Source organism: Bombus terrestris, chromosome 15 (assembly GCF_910591885.1).
Source record: "Bombus terrestris chromosome 15, iyBomTerr1.2, whole genome shotgun sequence".
NCBI classification, from domain to species: Eukaryota; Metazoa; Arthropoda; class Insecta; order Hymenoptera; family Apidae; genus Bombus; species Bombus terrestris.
This window is the reverse complement of record NC_063283.1, coordinates 9,088,041-9,102,942: the sequence shown is the minus strand read 5'-3', so window position 1 is coordinate 9,102,942 and position 14,902 is coordinate 9,088,041. Positions and strand designations below refer to the sequence as shown.

Below are 14,902 nucleotides of genomic sequence, written 5' to 3'. Positions count from 1 at the left end.
ACTTTTTTTAAATTATGAAATCAGTAGTAAGGCAAAAAACGAAGAAAAGAAAGTGTAAAATCGGATGTAACAGTAAAACGATTTTTTTCTTTCTTAGAATCAGTCTATCTTCTTACAGTCAAAGCATAGAAATTGAATACGTTGTCGACTGTTGAATACAGTAAATACAAGGACAGAATCTTTTCATGTGTTAGTTTACAATAATTGATTACTTCGTGTCTTCGTGTAAGAGCGCAGAATTAACAAATGTTGATTTGTTGCATCAGTTTCTTGAGCACTTATTTAACGAACACATATATTCGATATATACACCCATAAATAAAAACCGTCACCTAAATAATTATTAAGAGCATGTTCGGATATCGTAAAAACATCTGTTTTCTTGTACTTCACATACGTACAATTGTAAATTCGCATACTTCTTTTTTCCCATTAATATTAAGAGATGTGATCTCCATATTGAACGCATATGTGTACGAATAATATCGTGAATTAATTGAAGCGTGGTTATTCCTATTATCTAAAGAGATCTCTTTAGCAATTTCATTAAATAATAATAAAAATAGTTTTTTGTTTACAGAACATTAAGTTCATCTTGTTTGATATTCTTTCTTTTCTTTATATAATAGAATAAAATATACAAAATTATGATATATTAATTAGTTTATACGATTCACATTAAAAGATTTGTCGACTTTTTACTCGCAATTTTAATGTTTATACGGCTATAAACGTACAAGAAAAGAGTAGCTTCGTTGTGTAATTTGACAAATGAAAGTATAAACCTGCAATAAACTGAATGGAGAAGTGTAACATATATTGTTCATCACCTGAGAAAAGAATCCAAACTTATACATAGAAGAGTAATAAAAACACGATAAAAGAATGTAATCGAAGTATATCGTGGAGAAAAAAAAAATGTACGTACAATAAAATGTATATTTATGTACAGTATTTGAAATTGCTACGAGCTTATAGGAACCCTGTTGATAATGTCGATAACACGAGTGAATTTATTCTGTGTCTGAAATATCAACCGAATATATAAAATACTCGCTTATGTATATACATGTTATAAGTAAAGTCCAAACTTTAGTTTTATGTGAAAGTTTGAATTGAATTTTATACGATAAAACGAAGATTTATGTGCGGACGATACGAATACTAAATATAATACGATTCGTTGTATTAATTATTTTAATTAATCTACCATGAACGGAATCATTTATGAGATTCGATTCGATTAATTCATCTTTATGTTAGGAAGATATACCTTTTCAGAACTTAGTCAATAACAAATTGACTTTAGTCTGCAGATTGTGCTCATGATTATATTATGAAGACTTACAACGTATTTCTAGTTATTTACAAATTAAATATTAACTCACGGACTTTACCTATAACGCGTGTAATTGAAGTAATTGCTTTAACCAGCACAATTATTTACTTTGAAATTGACAAAGATATAGAAATACTATGCTTTTCTTTTTCACCAAATTTATACGATTTTTTTTTTAAAGATGTTTTACATCACGCTGCAATCAATCGACAATTAGATGTGATGATTGAAACATCGTTTCGTACGTATGAATATAAAGATAAACACGTTCGTCGACACCTAAATTTACATAAAAAATCATGCTGGTCTTCGATATATTCTAATCCATACTGATATATGTACACTGCAGTCAATATACATCAATAATCAGGCATGTATACGATTGCGTGGTCTAATTAGACCAGTATATTATCACAAAATAAATGCTAAAAATTAAATCTCCTATCAATTGTCTTCTTTCTTTTCAACGTTGAACGAATAGATCCGATATATATACTTATATATCGATAAAATTTATCTATCACTGTATTGTAGATTCATTCGAACAACCCTTTTCTACTTCAGCTAAAGAAGATAAAAAATGGAAGAATTGATTCCAAAACGAAATCGTAATTTGTTTCAACCAGATTCAAGACAGAGTGTTACACGTTCGAGGTCTTTGACAGCAACAAAGACTTCGAAACCTTGCCGCTGGGCTAGACTCTTCTGATCACCGTTCTTCGACACTCTCATTTCCACCACTTTCTTGCTGAGGTCTCGCGATTTGGTACGTAATAAGGTATTCTGGATATGCTTGTTCGCCTCTATAGACAACATATTCGGGGAAAGCTAGACCACCTTGGGACGGTCTACCCATTACACTATGGTGTCCTGGTGGTGCGTGAGCCATTTTCATCGCGGAAAATTGCAAAAATGATTTTCCCAGTGTGACACGACAAAGTAATAAATGTCTGTAAATGATATATATAATATTACAAGTGTCAGGAATAATAATAATGATTTTAGAATAATTTAAAGTTCAAAATTTATTCGTTTCTATATGCTTACCTATGACAGATGTAACAACTTCGGTCCTTATGAGCAGGACATCCAGTACCTCCACATATTCCATACACATATTGATTACTTTTACTACTGTGCTCCGCAAAATAAATTCCGGCGCCGAACATACCGCCGATATACGCATGTCGTTCATCGAAACCCTTCTGAACGATCGCATTAATAAATGGACTACCATGAAATAACATCCTCTCGTTCGCCTGTGGCAAGCTCGATCCAGGAGTAGTCCTGGATCCAGTACTCGGAGAAGAAGGCGCGGCTGCACCAACTTCCTCAGCAACTTCTTGTCTTCTATGCGCGTAACGTTCCCATAATTTACGATTTTGCACTTTTTGTATCTATTTTAGAAAAATCATAAATGAATTATTAAAATTGTTAGCTGTTGTTCGAGTATACATTTTACAATCACGCATAACAAACCTACCCTAACTATGTTATACCGAGAAAATATACCACCAGAATGGCCATTATCTCTATGTTGTCTAATAGTGCTTTGCATTTCTTCCTCAACAGCTAGAAATTCTTTATCCTCAGCTAATAAGTCTACTAATAACGTCCCCGGTGTAATAGTCGGTTGCCACGGAGTACCGGCAGTTGTATTTAAAAGTTTTTCCATGCCTTTGATTAATTTGTGTCTATAACCATACGCGGATACCCCAACTTGTTTCAGATCTTCGTGACCCATCTCTGCTAATATATCTAACGTAATTTGTTCACGTTCGAACAATTCTAATAAATGTTCTAAACCAAGGCTCTGAAGAAAACCGGCTACAGTCGTAATATTCGAATTATCTTTAGAATCTTTGGAATCTCTTTCAGAACACGTCTCAGATGGCGGCATTGGACTTAAACAAGAAGATGGTCTAGCAAGTGGTACGCATAGAGTCATAGCTGTTCCAGAAGGCATAATGACGGTTTCTTGAGTAAGTGGTGGTGGTGGCGTAACTGGAACTGAACAAATTTCAATGATATACACACGTATACACACACGCATATATATGTATATAAAAATACAAATATATTTGTAATTGTAGATGTATCATTGAAATACATTTACCCGCAACGATACTGGGTGGCCTACTGTTAATAGTATTATTACCATTACTGTTTAAGTTAATGGCAACTCCAACGCCACTGTTACCAGATGGTATCGACGGTACTACTTGCTGTGAAGCCATAGCATCTTGCAATAAGCATCTTACATCGTCAGCGCAAGCTAGGTCCAAAGGAGTTTGTCCTTCTTGATTTTTCGAGAAAGGATCCGCGCCATGAGCCAATAAAAGGGCACATAGCTGTGTCCTACCTTTCTGTGCTGCTTCGTGAAGTGGTGTAAAGCCCCATTTGTCAGTAGCGTTTACTACGGTATTATATTTGATGAGTAATGCGGCAATATCTAAATGACCGTAACTTGAAGCATTGTGCAAAGGTATCAATCCTCCTTTATCTTGAGCATTTACGTCTGCTCCACGTTCAAGCAAAAATTCGGCTACATCCAAATTATTGTATCCCGCTGTATTAAGGTATTAGCAGGTTATATTGCGTGAATTAATACGAAAAAAAGGAAGAAAAAATTAAGAGACTTACCGGCTAAATGTAATGGGGTACTATTACGACCTTGTGCATCCCTACAATTAATATTATCTTGTGTAACAAGTCGCTGTACTCTTGCTAAATTTCCTTTCTTTGCTGCATCTAAAAGTGCACTATTCCCTCGTAATAAATCAGCTACATCTTGATCACCATCTCTTACTAAATCTAAAGGTGTTGCACCGTCTCGGTTCTTTTTGGTGGCATCTGCACCGTGTCTCAGTAACAGGCGAACTATTTCATATTTTCCTTTAGCTGCAGCTTCATGAAGTGGAGTGAATTTCCACAAATCCGCAACATTTACAGATGCACCATGTTTTACCAACAATTCCGTTACTTCATAATGACCATAAGAGCAGGCATTGTGTAAAGGAACGAGTCCACTAAATATATAAAATTAAATACTTCCTTTGATTACTGTGTTTAAATGACTATATAATAAATTGTGTAACAGACTACTAACCCTTTATCTTTGGCGTGTACATCTGCTCCATGTGCCAATAAATATTCAACTACAGGCACTCTATTAAATCCCGCTGCAAAATGCAGCGGTGTGGAATGCCGACCATCTAAGTCTCGACAATTAACAGCCAATGGATTCGTCCGTAAAATTCTTTCTACTGCCGCTAAGTCGCCAGATTTACTCGCTTCTAATAGCTGCGCTTCCGCGTCGTCTGTCCCACTCGGTGGATCTGTAAAACAAAAATGAGAATACAAACATTCTTCAGGTGGAAAATATTTGGTATCTGCAGTGAATTAGTTTCGAACCTTGTAATATTTTAAGGACATTTTCTGCAGCTATTTGTGCTGCAGTATAGCCCGGAAGTGATACTATAGATGGATCAACATTGTATGATAACAATATTCTGCAAGCTTGCACATTGTCTTCTCTAACACACCTGTTTATGCAATAATATTTTTTTTAAGTAAGAGAATCATATGTTTTCTCATCATAAAATAAAAAAATAAAAAACTTTAAATGTTCTAGACAATTCACGGTACCTGTGTAGTGCAGTTTGCCCTAATCCATCTAAAGCATTGACTTTTGCATTATGTCTAAGTAGCACATCCATTGCATCATAATGAGAATGATCAGTAGCAACATGAAGAGGTGTAAGAATGTCTTTATTTTTCTCATTTAAGGCAGCATTTTTCCTAATTAAGGATTCTATTACTTGTTTTCTCTTGGGATAAGGAGATGCAACGGCACAGTGCAGTGGTGTATCCCCAGTATATGGGTGTTTAAAGTTTATAACTTCTTGGGACAGGTACTTTTTTAATTTAGTAAGATCTGCCTGCCTGCAGGCATCCAAGAGGCAGTGTCCCTTGTATTCGTCTACAATTAAAGTGTATCTAACAAAACCATGTTCTGTGTGCTTTTCTAGAAGAGTACTATCGACATAGGAAACATACATGTCAATCTTTCTTGTAATTCCAATGTCGGGGCTACGTCAATGGCGCTTTTACTGTGGCAGTTTAATTGAGTCGGATCGGCGCCCTCGCTTAAAAGCAACGAGCACACCTCAACTCTGGATTTGCTAGCAGCTTCATGTAGCGGAGTAAATGCCCATAAATCGCTGGCATTAACTGCTGCACCGTGTTTAAGAAGTGCTTCAGTCACTTCAAAGTGACCATACGAACAAGCATTGTGAAGTGGAACAAGACCTCTATAACATAATCATTGGAAACGAATTATTTCATATGGCAACTTTTAATAATTACATTAGATAATGCTGGCGTTAAAGAGATATTTACCCTTTATCTTTTGCATGCACATCTGCACCATTTTGCAATAAAATTTGCACCAGTCTTGACCTATTGTATCCAGCAGCTAAATGCAATGGAGTAGATCTTCTGCCATCACTCGCATGACAATTTACATTTAAAGGATTCAGAAGTTGTAAAAGACGCTCCTCATTTCCAGATCTTGCTGCTTCTAACAATTCATCCTTCTTATATTCTCCTGTTAATACTGGTTTAGTTGCAGGATCTGCCAATTCTAATGCTGTTTTCCCTTCTGTATTTCTTATATTGGCATCTGCTCCATGTTGTAGCAGAGCAATACACACATCTATTTTACCCTATTAGAATAATCAGTATATTAGATTTAATAAAATTGTCTTGAAATTAAATGAAAATTAGTAAATTAAATGGAATAAAATCATACTTTAATTGCAGCTTCATGTAAAGGTGTATAATTCCAATTGTCTCTAGTGTTTGGATTAGCCCCTGCTTCTAAGAGCAGTCTTACAACATCAGAATGTCCAAAAGAACAAGCATTATGCAAAGGATGTAGACCTCCATCGTCACGTGCTTGAATGGATGCCCCAGCAGATAGCAAGAATTCTACTACATCTATCCTACCATAACCTGTATATTAGAAATAAAAAATAAACATTAGAAACACAATATAAATAATAACAATTTTCTCAGTCTTTTCTTCTTATAAAAAATATGTTTATCTTCCATTATTTCAAATAACATTATTTAAATTATAAAATGACAACATTGTAAACTAAGTGTTCTAATTATTTTAACTTTTAATGTAACAATGAAATCGTATATTGCCAATCATAAGTGATGTAATAAGGAAAATTTTAAACTATGTATTAGATATTATCAATGTAGAAGGACAAGAAAACTTGATACAAAGATTATGTTTTTCATTTGCGAAATGTAGAAAATATGGATTTGTGTCCAGCAATAATTATTTTAGTTCTTTTATAGTACAAAATATATTTAAGTTTCATTATAAATATATTCGATTTCGAAAGAATTATTCAAATGGTAATATGACAACATTGAGAACTAAGTGTTCGAATTGTTTTAAGTCCGCGACATGACAACGAAATCTTATGGTTTCAATCGGAGGCTATGAATCGAAGGAAATTCCAAGTTGCATATTGGATTTTATCAGTGCGAAAGAATAAGAAAAGCTGGTGCAAAAATGATACTTACCAGCTGCAAAATGCAGAGGGGTGGACTTGCGTCCGGCAGTGTCTCGAGCATTGACCGTCTTCGGCGTAACCAACGCCTTTACCCTTGCAAGGTCTCCGGTTTTACATGCTTCGAACAGTTCCCTTAGAGGATCGGTGTTTCCAGATCCCGATAGGGAATCGGCATTTGTCAACGTCGATCTACGTCCTGCCATTTTACACCGCCATTTTCACGCCACTATCCGACAGATACATTTCACTGTGTATGGCTCATAGTGTTGAAAGCTTTCACGACGACACCGAGATGAGTTGCTATGGTACAATCTAGTGGCGCCGCCTTACACAGAAGTGATCATTTTTTAAAAGTCCCATAGTATGAAGTACATTAGTATTAGTAATTAGTACATAATTGTATTGTTGGATCTAAATGCAAGAAAGGGTCTCAGTACCCAAAAGTAACATTCAAAGAAAACTTAAGGCGTTAAGAAATTAAATATTTTTTTATTCATAATGGTATTTCTTGAAAACTGTTTATAATGTTTAAAAATGTAATATTCCTTCTTTGTATATTTAGCATTATAATAGTATTAATGATATAAGAAGTTAATGAATAAAGATACTCATAACCTTCTCTTCTTATATAAAATAGAAAACTATTATTCTCTAGAATAGGGATGTTATAATTGTTTGATAAAATTATATTATTTAACAAAGACAATATTATAATTCAAAATCCTTTTTGTAATTCTCTTCTTATAATATATATATATATATATATATATATATATATATATATATATATAGTAGTATATAATAATATGTAATAGTAGGAAATATGCAATAAAATAACATTTATTAAAGATTGTATAATTACTTTCTTTAGTTGTCATTTTTCTGATAAGCTAACAATATATATTTGTGTGTATGTGTATATATATGTATAGGGAATCCATATTTTGTACACAAATATTTTTTTTTATGTCTTTGGAATGCCTTTGGAATACAACTTATTTATGTTTAATTTATGATAACAGCAGTATGTTGTATGTACAGTTATAAAATAATATAATTAAAAAAATAGCACAGTATGATTAATGAATCATTTTATAAAAATGTATTTTTACTTATGCAAGTTGTACCTGCATCCTATGAGTGTACAATACACTTTAAAAAGGTATTATTAGCAAAATGAAACCTATTTATATAATTACCATTAATACTAGTATTTTTTATATAATACAATGTATAGGGAATGTTTGACAAACCGAATACCACAGGTTTTATTCACACTTCCCATTATCTCTTATCTGTGCATAATGCAAAACGATTTAAAAAAATGGTTACATGGCCAATTCTAAATAAGATGGATGAGAAAAGATACCGTATGGAAATAAGAGAATATTTTGCAGTTTTAGCAAATGAGAATCCAGATATAAATTTTCCATCAGTACTTATGTCTCATTTGCTACAAGCAGGGGGAAAAAGGATTTTAACTCTTATGTGGAAAATATCAGAAATTAGCTTAAAAGCTTACATTAGTAAAACATGTAAATTTTTATTTTAAAAATTATTTTTAAAAATTTTTGACATAAGTTAATATCATTCATAATATTTGCTAATACATTGATGATTAATTCTGTGTAGGTAAAATTGAATTATTACAAGCTCCTAATATTGGTGATAGTAAGCACATAGTTCAAACATATTTTACCATTAAAAATATAGAGAAGGATAATACCATTTCTAAATTTCATAAAAACACAAAATTAAGTTTGAAATCCTTTGAACAGTACATGCGGTAAAATATATATATCTTTATTTTATATCTCAAAAATATTACAAAAATCTCAAGACATATGTTAGATAAAAACTTTGTTTTTTTAGGTGTAATGCTATTGAGTTAATAAAAGTACAAACTGCTATTTTTGAAGTAAAAAGTAACATAGAGAAATTAATACCTAAACTTCCAGTAAATTCATTAATTGCAAAGCGATTAATAGATATTGATGATACAGAAATTATAAATTGTTTGTATTTGATATAATATTTTATACTAATAATTAAGCTAATTTTAAAACTGAATTATAATATCTACGAATTTACAAATTTTCAGCATGGAAGAGAAGTGTTGCTCAAAATATTAAATTTCTAAACCAAAAATATTTCAAGCTTAAAAAGCTACAGACTTTTAGTAGCACATTACAAAATTTAATTTCGAATTTATGTATAAACTGCATATTCCTTGATGGAAGAAATCTTCAAAAAATAAATAGTGAAACACTTTTGTTGTATTCAAGTAACAATATCCAGGTAAAAAATATAAAAATTAAAGTATATTTCACATAAGGATTAGAAAATTATCTAAATAATTTATAATGCATTCAATTTAAAGCTTGGTAATGGATTATATATAAAAGGATGCTTAGTATTTAAAATCCTATTATCAATATTTGATCAAATGCTAAAACAAATAAAATATTATTTAAAAGTGGATAAGTCATCAGATTTATTAAATTGTGATAAAGAAATAATACAGCATTGTAAAAAAGTTAAATCTCTAGAAGAATCATTTGAAGAACTTATGAAACAAGTTTCTAATAACTTATATGATGTACAGCATAGTTTACAAAAAAAACCTATAAATTATACATTAGATGAAGATATATTAAATTTTATGGGTTTAGACACAATTTTAAATTCACCAGAACTTAATTTATGTACTGAATATATATGGGAAGAAAAGATAGCAAATCAAATATTGGTCTCTCCAATTGAAGGTAAGGTTTCTTACCAGATAAATAATAAACTTTAATATTTAAAAAATTATTTTTAGGGAAATATAAATACTTGTTTAAAAGACACAAATGCAATATTCCGTTTGGAAGACCAACAAGATATCAAGTTAATGATAGCCTAGAGAGTGTCACACCAAACTGGGAATCTCCGCAAAAACAATTAGTATACCAAACAACCTCTGTTAATAGACTCAATGTTTCTCCAAAATATTCTAGATTATTTTCCACTAGTGATAGAAAGAAGAATTATTTGAAAAGTTTGTAATAATGTTCTCAAAGAAAAAAGCTAATATGTTAGTATATTTAAGCATAAAAGTTTTACATATCTTTTCAGATAATAATGCAGCATCTACCCCAAATAGAAGCATAATACCAAAAAAATCTAGCATTCAAACTTCAAACACACAGGAGATAAATATAGATGCTGCAATTAAAGATATTTTTGATCTTTCTTGTAAAATTGCGGATGTTGTAGTTTCCATGTCTAAATTTTAATTCAACTTACAATTAGTAGTTCCACATTACAAGGATGCCATGCAATTTGAGAAAGAGTAAACACCAAAGTAATTGGAAATAATGTATTTGTTGTATAATATATGTACATTTCAAATAAAATTAATGAAAAATCTATTTTCACAATAATTTGTTTTCCTTACATGTTTTTCTTGGTTTAATAATTTCAACACTGCTTAGAATACTGAAGTAAAATGTGTATATATAGAGATAAGAATACCATTTGTGTCTGTTACAAGATACATATCAATTTTAGATAGATTCGTGTAACTTCACATACATGTTTATCCTTACATACTCTCCCATGCATATTTAGGGAGACTAGTTGCATATTACCAGATATTATATACATGTAATACGGTAACCAATTGACGTACATATATAAACTATGCCATGCAGCAGAGGAAGAACGTGATTGGTTAAATTTCATTCCATCAATTAATTTGTAGCCGCTTGTATTGTATAGTATAACTACCGTACTTTAAATGCAATTTTTTTTGGTTATTATACATCACTTATCCCTTATCGCTTTTATTAATTTTTAGCTTTGAATACCAGTTATTAGCATTCGCAAAAAATTTTCAGATTTTAGGTTAGGATTCGTTTGTGTGCAATTTTACTTGTCCACACTTACCATTCAGTTTTTATGAAAGTTTGTATTTGTTTAAGAATATCTTTTTCACTAATACAATGTTATCTTGCAAAGCACACGGTTGTCTTTCAAATGAAAATACGAAAATTGACGGTAAAGATATTTTATTATTTTGTTTTCCTCAAGAAACTGAGTGAGTATTTGTTATTTGATTGTTTATAATTGCTCCATGCTTGTGATGCATAACATTTATGTTCGTTATTTGATATTTTCAGTCGAAGAAATGAATGGTTTAAGAACTGTCAATTGAATGAAAATACTGAAAGTGATAAGATGCTCTACCTCTGTGAATTGCACTTTGATAAAACATGTTTTACTGATTCAATGGAATTAATTTCTAATGCTGTCCCAACTATTTTTACCAAATTAGATGGTAGGTGTAACTGTAGTAAGAATCTTTAATTTGTTTCAGTATCAATATTCTTAAAAATATTTCTGTTATAGAAGGCCCAAGAAAACGTAAAGCCGAAGATGAACCCAGGTGTAGATTATCTACAATTTCATCAATAAAGCAGAAAAAGTTGGATAGCGATTCTCATAGCCCTGTGACTCCGCCACAAAGTCCTTGCAATCAATTAGAAAATGTAAACAATTTTATTATTTTCTTGAGTTTTATTTGCTGTGGTTAATATTTTATTAAAGAACTATGGTGTTTTAGAATGATAAAATGAATGGAGAAGAGAAAATGGACATATGTTCTGATCATGAGATATCATTAAATGAATCTGTTGATATAAAACCAGAATTGTATCAGAAAGTGGCAGTAGAAAAGAAGCTATATCGTTTAACGATACAAATAGATAAAATATATGGGAAGCCATGTCCAAGATCAAAAAAACTCAGAATGCTGGCACAGCTAACAAAAGGAAGCCAACGATTCTCAGAGAATATGTATAATATTAATCAAGGAAATCAGTCTCTAGAAAAAGTTAGGAAAAAAGAAATTTGTAAAGAAGGTGGATGTAAATTGAAAAAGTCAATTTACGATTCAAAGCCAGCATTTCAATGTGAATACTGTGATAAATATTATGTAATGAAACAAAGTGATGACCAAGTGGAGAGAAATATTTGTACCATGTGTCATAAAACTTTTTCATCTTCACAATCTCTGTATCTTCATACTAAAACTCATTTTGTATGTGATATGTGCCAAACTGAATGTAGCTCACAAGTGACTTATGATAAGCATATAAGATTACATGTCAGTACCGATCCATTGCATCCATATAAGTGTCATCAGTGTACAGAAACGTTTGAACTTAAGGAAGATGTGAGGCAACATTATGTAATCGTTCATCCTACTATACAATTACAAAACACAATTCTGCAAGTGACTGCACCATCTTTGACACAGCAAATATCTCAACGAGAACACCGTTGTATTAGTTGTAACATTACGTTTAGAAATGAACAAGCCTACAGGTAGCATCTGTGATTATAAATGTATATCAATAAAACATTATAATATTTAACGTGGATTCTAATGCGGGAATATTTTTATAGGAATCATATAAATTCCCATAAAAAGAAAGAGGGACTGAGGTGCAATATTGGTGATAGTACCAACAATGTATTTCCAGTACCTAATCCATTAACTGGTAGCCAAATAGGTATTCTTCGAGCTGTAAAATTCAGTTGTAGAGTATGTTCAATGGAATTTGATAACGTCGGTGAAGTTGATAAACATACTAGAACTCATTTGGAAAAAGATAGTGAGGAAGAGCACAAGTGTAATATCTGTAAAAAACTATTTAAAACGAGCATACAACTCAACGAACATTTAAAGTACCACCTGTCCCGTGCACATTCTTGTCCCGTATGTTCCAAAACTTTTATTAACAGAACTACCTTAAAAATACATTTAAAAACGCACGGTGAATCGTAAGTTGTATTTAATTCATGAAATCGCGCAAATCTAATTTAATCCCGGTTTCTGGTTGTGTTAGATATCGAATATCATCGTTTTCGCGTATTTTGATGTTTATGGTGATATGATATCGGTAAGGTTCCTATACGTGGAAACCTTTGTATAACGTGTACAGAGTTGTTTTATCTAATAGACTTTTGTAGCCAATGATGAGGCAGAGAAACGATATTAAGTATGTTTATAAAAGGATTATTAAATTCTTCAGTAGCAATTCCCGCGTGTCTTTTTTTCAAATAATCAATTGGGTTTTATTTCAGTGACCGTAACATAAACGTAGCTATAACACGGCGATCGCTTTTCTTAAAAAAGAATGTACAATATACGAACGACTTAGAAGGAAGAGCGGATTTAATACCAAGATCAAATTCCATCACTACAACAAGAAAAGAAAAAAAAAAAAATGCTTCATCGTGAACACGAAGCAAGATTGTACAATTTAGCGACGAGTGTCGAAGACGAACATTACTTTTGACGTCAATGTGTCTTGAAATCACTGCAAAGTTTGGCCGGAGAATGAAAATAATAGCAAGCGGATTTCTTTGAAGCGTTCCGTTGTGCTCGAGGCCGACGGAACGCGCGTAGAATGATCTTGATTCTTGATCTTTCCAAAAGGAACATTCAACAATCATTGGCAACGACGGTGAAATGGCGGAGGAGGAAGAGAGAGAAGGAAACGAGGGCAAACGAGCTGATCTTGAAAGGGAGCCGACTATCCATGGCGGAACAATCGGCTCGATGTTCACGGTCATCCTGTCAACGGGAACCACTTCAAACGTAGCCGGCCTCAATGTGTTTATTTGGCTAACGTCAAATTTACTCGTGGAAAAAGGAGAGCTCTAGCCAACACCTTGCTACCTCTGTTCATAAGCTGCCGCTGTTTTCTTCACGTCCCGAGCAAAATCGGATCGTTTTGTCGCGCTCGGTCATCGGCACTTGGGCGTGGCTCGTGTTCCCCTATTGTCAACCTTTGACTTTTCTCGAGTCAAGTACTTTCTGTTGGCTAGTTCCCGGTAACGTAGCTCGCGTCTCTACTTATGTCAAGGAAATGTGTAATTCATGCATTGACTCGCATGCAGATTCGTGGCGAGAGAAATTGTTTTCGATATAGTGAGGATCGAATTTGAATTGCAAAATTTTTGTTTGTTATTCCGTATACATTAGTAGTAATATGTTTTTGAAAGCGAGGACTATTTTATATGACTATCTTATTTTATAATTATCGGAGTTTTCTTACATATCAATGTAAAAGAAATAAAATAAAATAAGACAGAAAGATTTGTAATTGACAAAAGGAACAGTTTGAAATTGTATACATTTAAATTAATGACAGGAAGGAGAGTGTCGATGTATTTTAATTCGTATTAAAGATAGAGATATATGTATGTCCACGTATTTAGTAACGCTTTGTCATTGGCATAATGTGGGACGACAGCCGACCAGGTATCATCGACATAAAGAAAAACACTCTATAAATTCGCCATGGTTTTCCACGGTAGCTAAACAGTAAATCCTGCCTGCATGTATTTTTACCTAGAGGTTCCGTGAAAATTAGGGACGTGGAAGGTTGTCGCGTAACAAATTGCGTGATCTCCCGTGAACGACTAAAGGATCTTATATAGAGAAGGGGCACGAAGTACATTTTAATCTCTTACTGTCCAAAATATATTGAATGTATCGAGATGCGTTACTTTTGTTAATTATTAAGAAGCAAGTTTATGTAGAGGAACTATAGAATATGAGAAAATTGATGTAAAATAAAGAAATCCTCTGATACTGTAACAAGTGTATCGAATGAATTAATCTTTCACAAATTATTATCGAATAAATTAATCTTCTTGACAAAGTAAAATATACAAAGTTTTATTTGACCTATCTGCAAAATTTAAAAATTGAAATTGAAAAATTCTCATTTCCAGAAATTATATTAAATCCTGCGTTATATTCCAAGTACAACAATTTCAATTGTACAACCAAATGATTATGTATATGCGTATATCTCGTAAATACTTAATTCCTTAGGCTACCCGCAAATTTTCCGCTACTTCTATCGCGAAATTTTAAAATCATCGACACGATGATCGATTCGTCGCGTAT

At 32.3% G+C, this 14,902-nt stretch overlaps 3 protein-coding genes across 9 annotated transcripts; 2 read left to right on the top strand and 1 right to left on the bottom strand.

Annotated features, from left to right (window-relative positions):
- Nucleotides 1–67: 67 nt before the first annotated feature.
- Nucleotides 68–10,391, bottom strand: LOC100645812 (poly [ADP-ribose] polymerase tankyrase). Of its 3 annotated transcripts, XM_048412576.1 has the most exons (13): nt 10,222–10,391; nt 6,944–7,258; nt 6,153–6,355; nt 5,741–6,066; nt 5,399–5,652; nt 4,988–5,321; nt 4,754–4,884; nt 4,449–4,677; nt 3,983–4,368; nt 3,702–3,908; nt 2,823–3,349; nt 2,387–2,736; nt 68–2,289 (listed from the first exon to the last, which is right to left on the bottom strand). In XM_048412576.1, the coding sequence occupies exons 2-13, from the start codon at nt 7,134–7,136 to the stop codon at nt 2,049–2,051; spliced, it is 3,381 nt and encodes a 1,126-aa protein (XP_048268533.1). In that variant the 5' UTR covers nt 7,137–7,258; nt 10,222–10,391; the 3' UTR covers nt 68–2,048. The 3 variants fall into 3 exon arrangements, with proteins under 3 accessions (XP_048268533.1, XP_003401338.1, XP_012172511.1); XM_003401290.4 differs by lacking the exon at nt 10,222–10,391 and having other exon boundaries at nt 3,456–3,908; XM_012317121.3 differs by lacking the exons at nt 4,754–4,884; nt 4,988–5,321; nt 10,222–10,391 and having other exon boundaries at nt 3,456–3,908.
- Nucleotides 7,770–10,346, top strand: LOC100645928. Its single transcript, XM_048412577.1, has 8 exons — nt 7,770–8,095; nt 8,171–8,468; nt 8,566–8,719; nt 8,806–8,948; nt 9,035–9,231; nt 9,314–9,698; nt 9,755–9,973; nt 10,051–10,346. Exons 1-8 carry the CDS (start codon nt 8,009–8,011, stop codon nt 10,209–10,211), a joined length of 1,644 nt encoding a protein of 547 aa, XP_048268534.1. The 5' UTR covers nt 7,770–8,008; the 3' UTR covers nt 10,212–10,346.
- Nucleotides 10,392–10,611: 220 nt separating the features above from the next.
- LOC105665619 (zinc finger protein 425) lies at nt 10,612–14,657 on the top strand. 5 transcript variants are annotated; one of them, XM_020867043.2, is made up of 6 exons: nt 10,612–10,729; nt 10,815–11,014; nt 11,097–11,254; nt 11,326–11,465; nt 11,540–12,303; nt 12,385–14,657. In XM_020867043.2, exons 2-6 carry the CDS (start codon nt 10,920–10,922, stop codon nt 12,764–12,766), a joined length of 1,539 nt encoding a protein of 512 aa, XP_020722702.2. In that variant the 5' UTR covers nt 10,612–10,729; nt 10,815–10,919; the 3' UTR covers nt 12,767–14,657. The 5 variants fall into 5 exon arrangements, 4 of the variants coding, with proteins under 4 accessions (XP_020722702.2, XP_012172513.2, XP_012172514.2 ...); XM_012317124.3 differs by having other exon boundaries at nt 10,639–11,014; nt 12,385–12,697; nt 13,066–14,657; XR_001099383.3 differs by having other exon boundaries at nt 10,640–11,014; nt 12,385–12,980; nt 13,066–14,657.
- Nucleotides 14,658–14,902: the final 245 nt, after the last annotated feature.

Excerpts from the sequence above, each read along its gene's own strand:
- LOC100645812 (XM_003401290.4), bottom strand. The coding sequence starts at position 7,136 with ATGGCAGGACGTAGATCGACGTTGACAAATGCCGATTCCCTATCGGGA. Across the intron at positions 4,678-4,753 it reads TGTCCTTAAAATATTACAAG|ATCCACCGAGTGGGACAGAC; the intron begins GTTCGAAACTAA and ends TTTGTTTTACAG. Across the intron at positions 4,369-4,448 it reads GTACACGCCAAAGATAAAGG|TGGACTCGTTCCTTTACACA; the intron begins GTTAGTAGTCTG and ends TTATATATTTAG.
- LOC100645928 (XM_048412577.1), top strand. The coding sequence starts at position 8,009 with ATGATTAATGAATCATTTTATAAAAATGTATTTTTACTTATGCAAGTT. Across the intron at positions 8,720-8,805 it reads TCCTTTGAACAGTACATGCG|GTGTAATGCTATTGAGTTAA; the intron begins GTAAAATATATA and ends TTGTTTTTTTAG. Across the intron at positions 9,232-9,313 it reads ATTCAAGTAACAATATCCAG|CTTGGTAATGGATTATATAT; the intron begins GTAAAAAATATA and ends TTCAATTTAAAG.
- LOC105665619 (XM_020867043.2), top strand. The coding sequence starts at position 10,920 with ATGTTATCTTGCAAAGCACACGGTTGTCTTTCAAATGAAAATACGAAA. Across the intron at positions 11,015-11,096 it reads TGTTTTCCTCAAGAAACTGA|TCGAAGAAATGAATGGTTTA; the intron begins GTGAGTATTTGT and ends TGATATTTTCAG. Across the intron at positions 12,304-12,384 it reads AGAAATGAACAAGCCTACAG|GAATCATATAAATTCCCATA; the intron begins GTAGCATCTGTG and ends ATATTTTTATAG.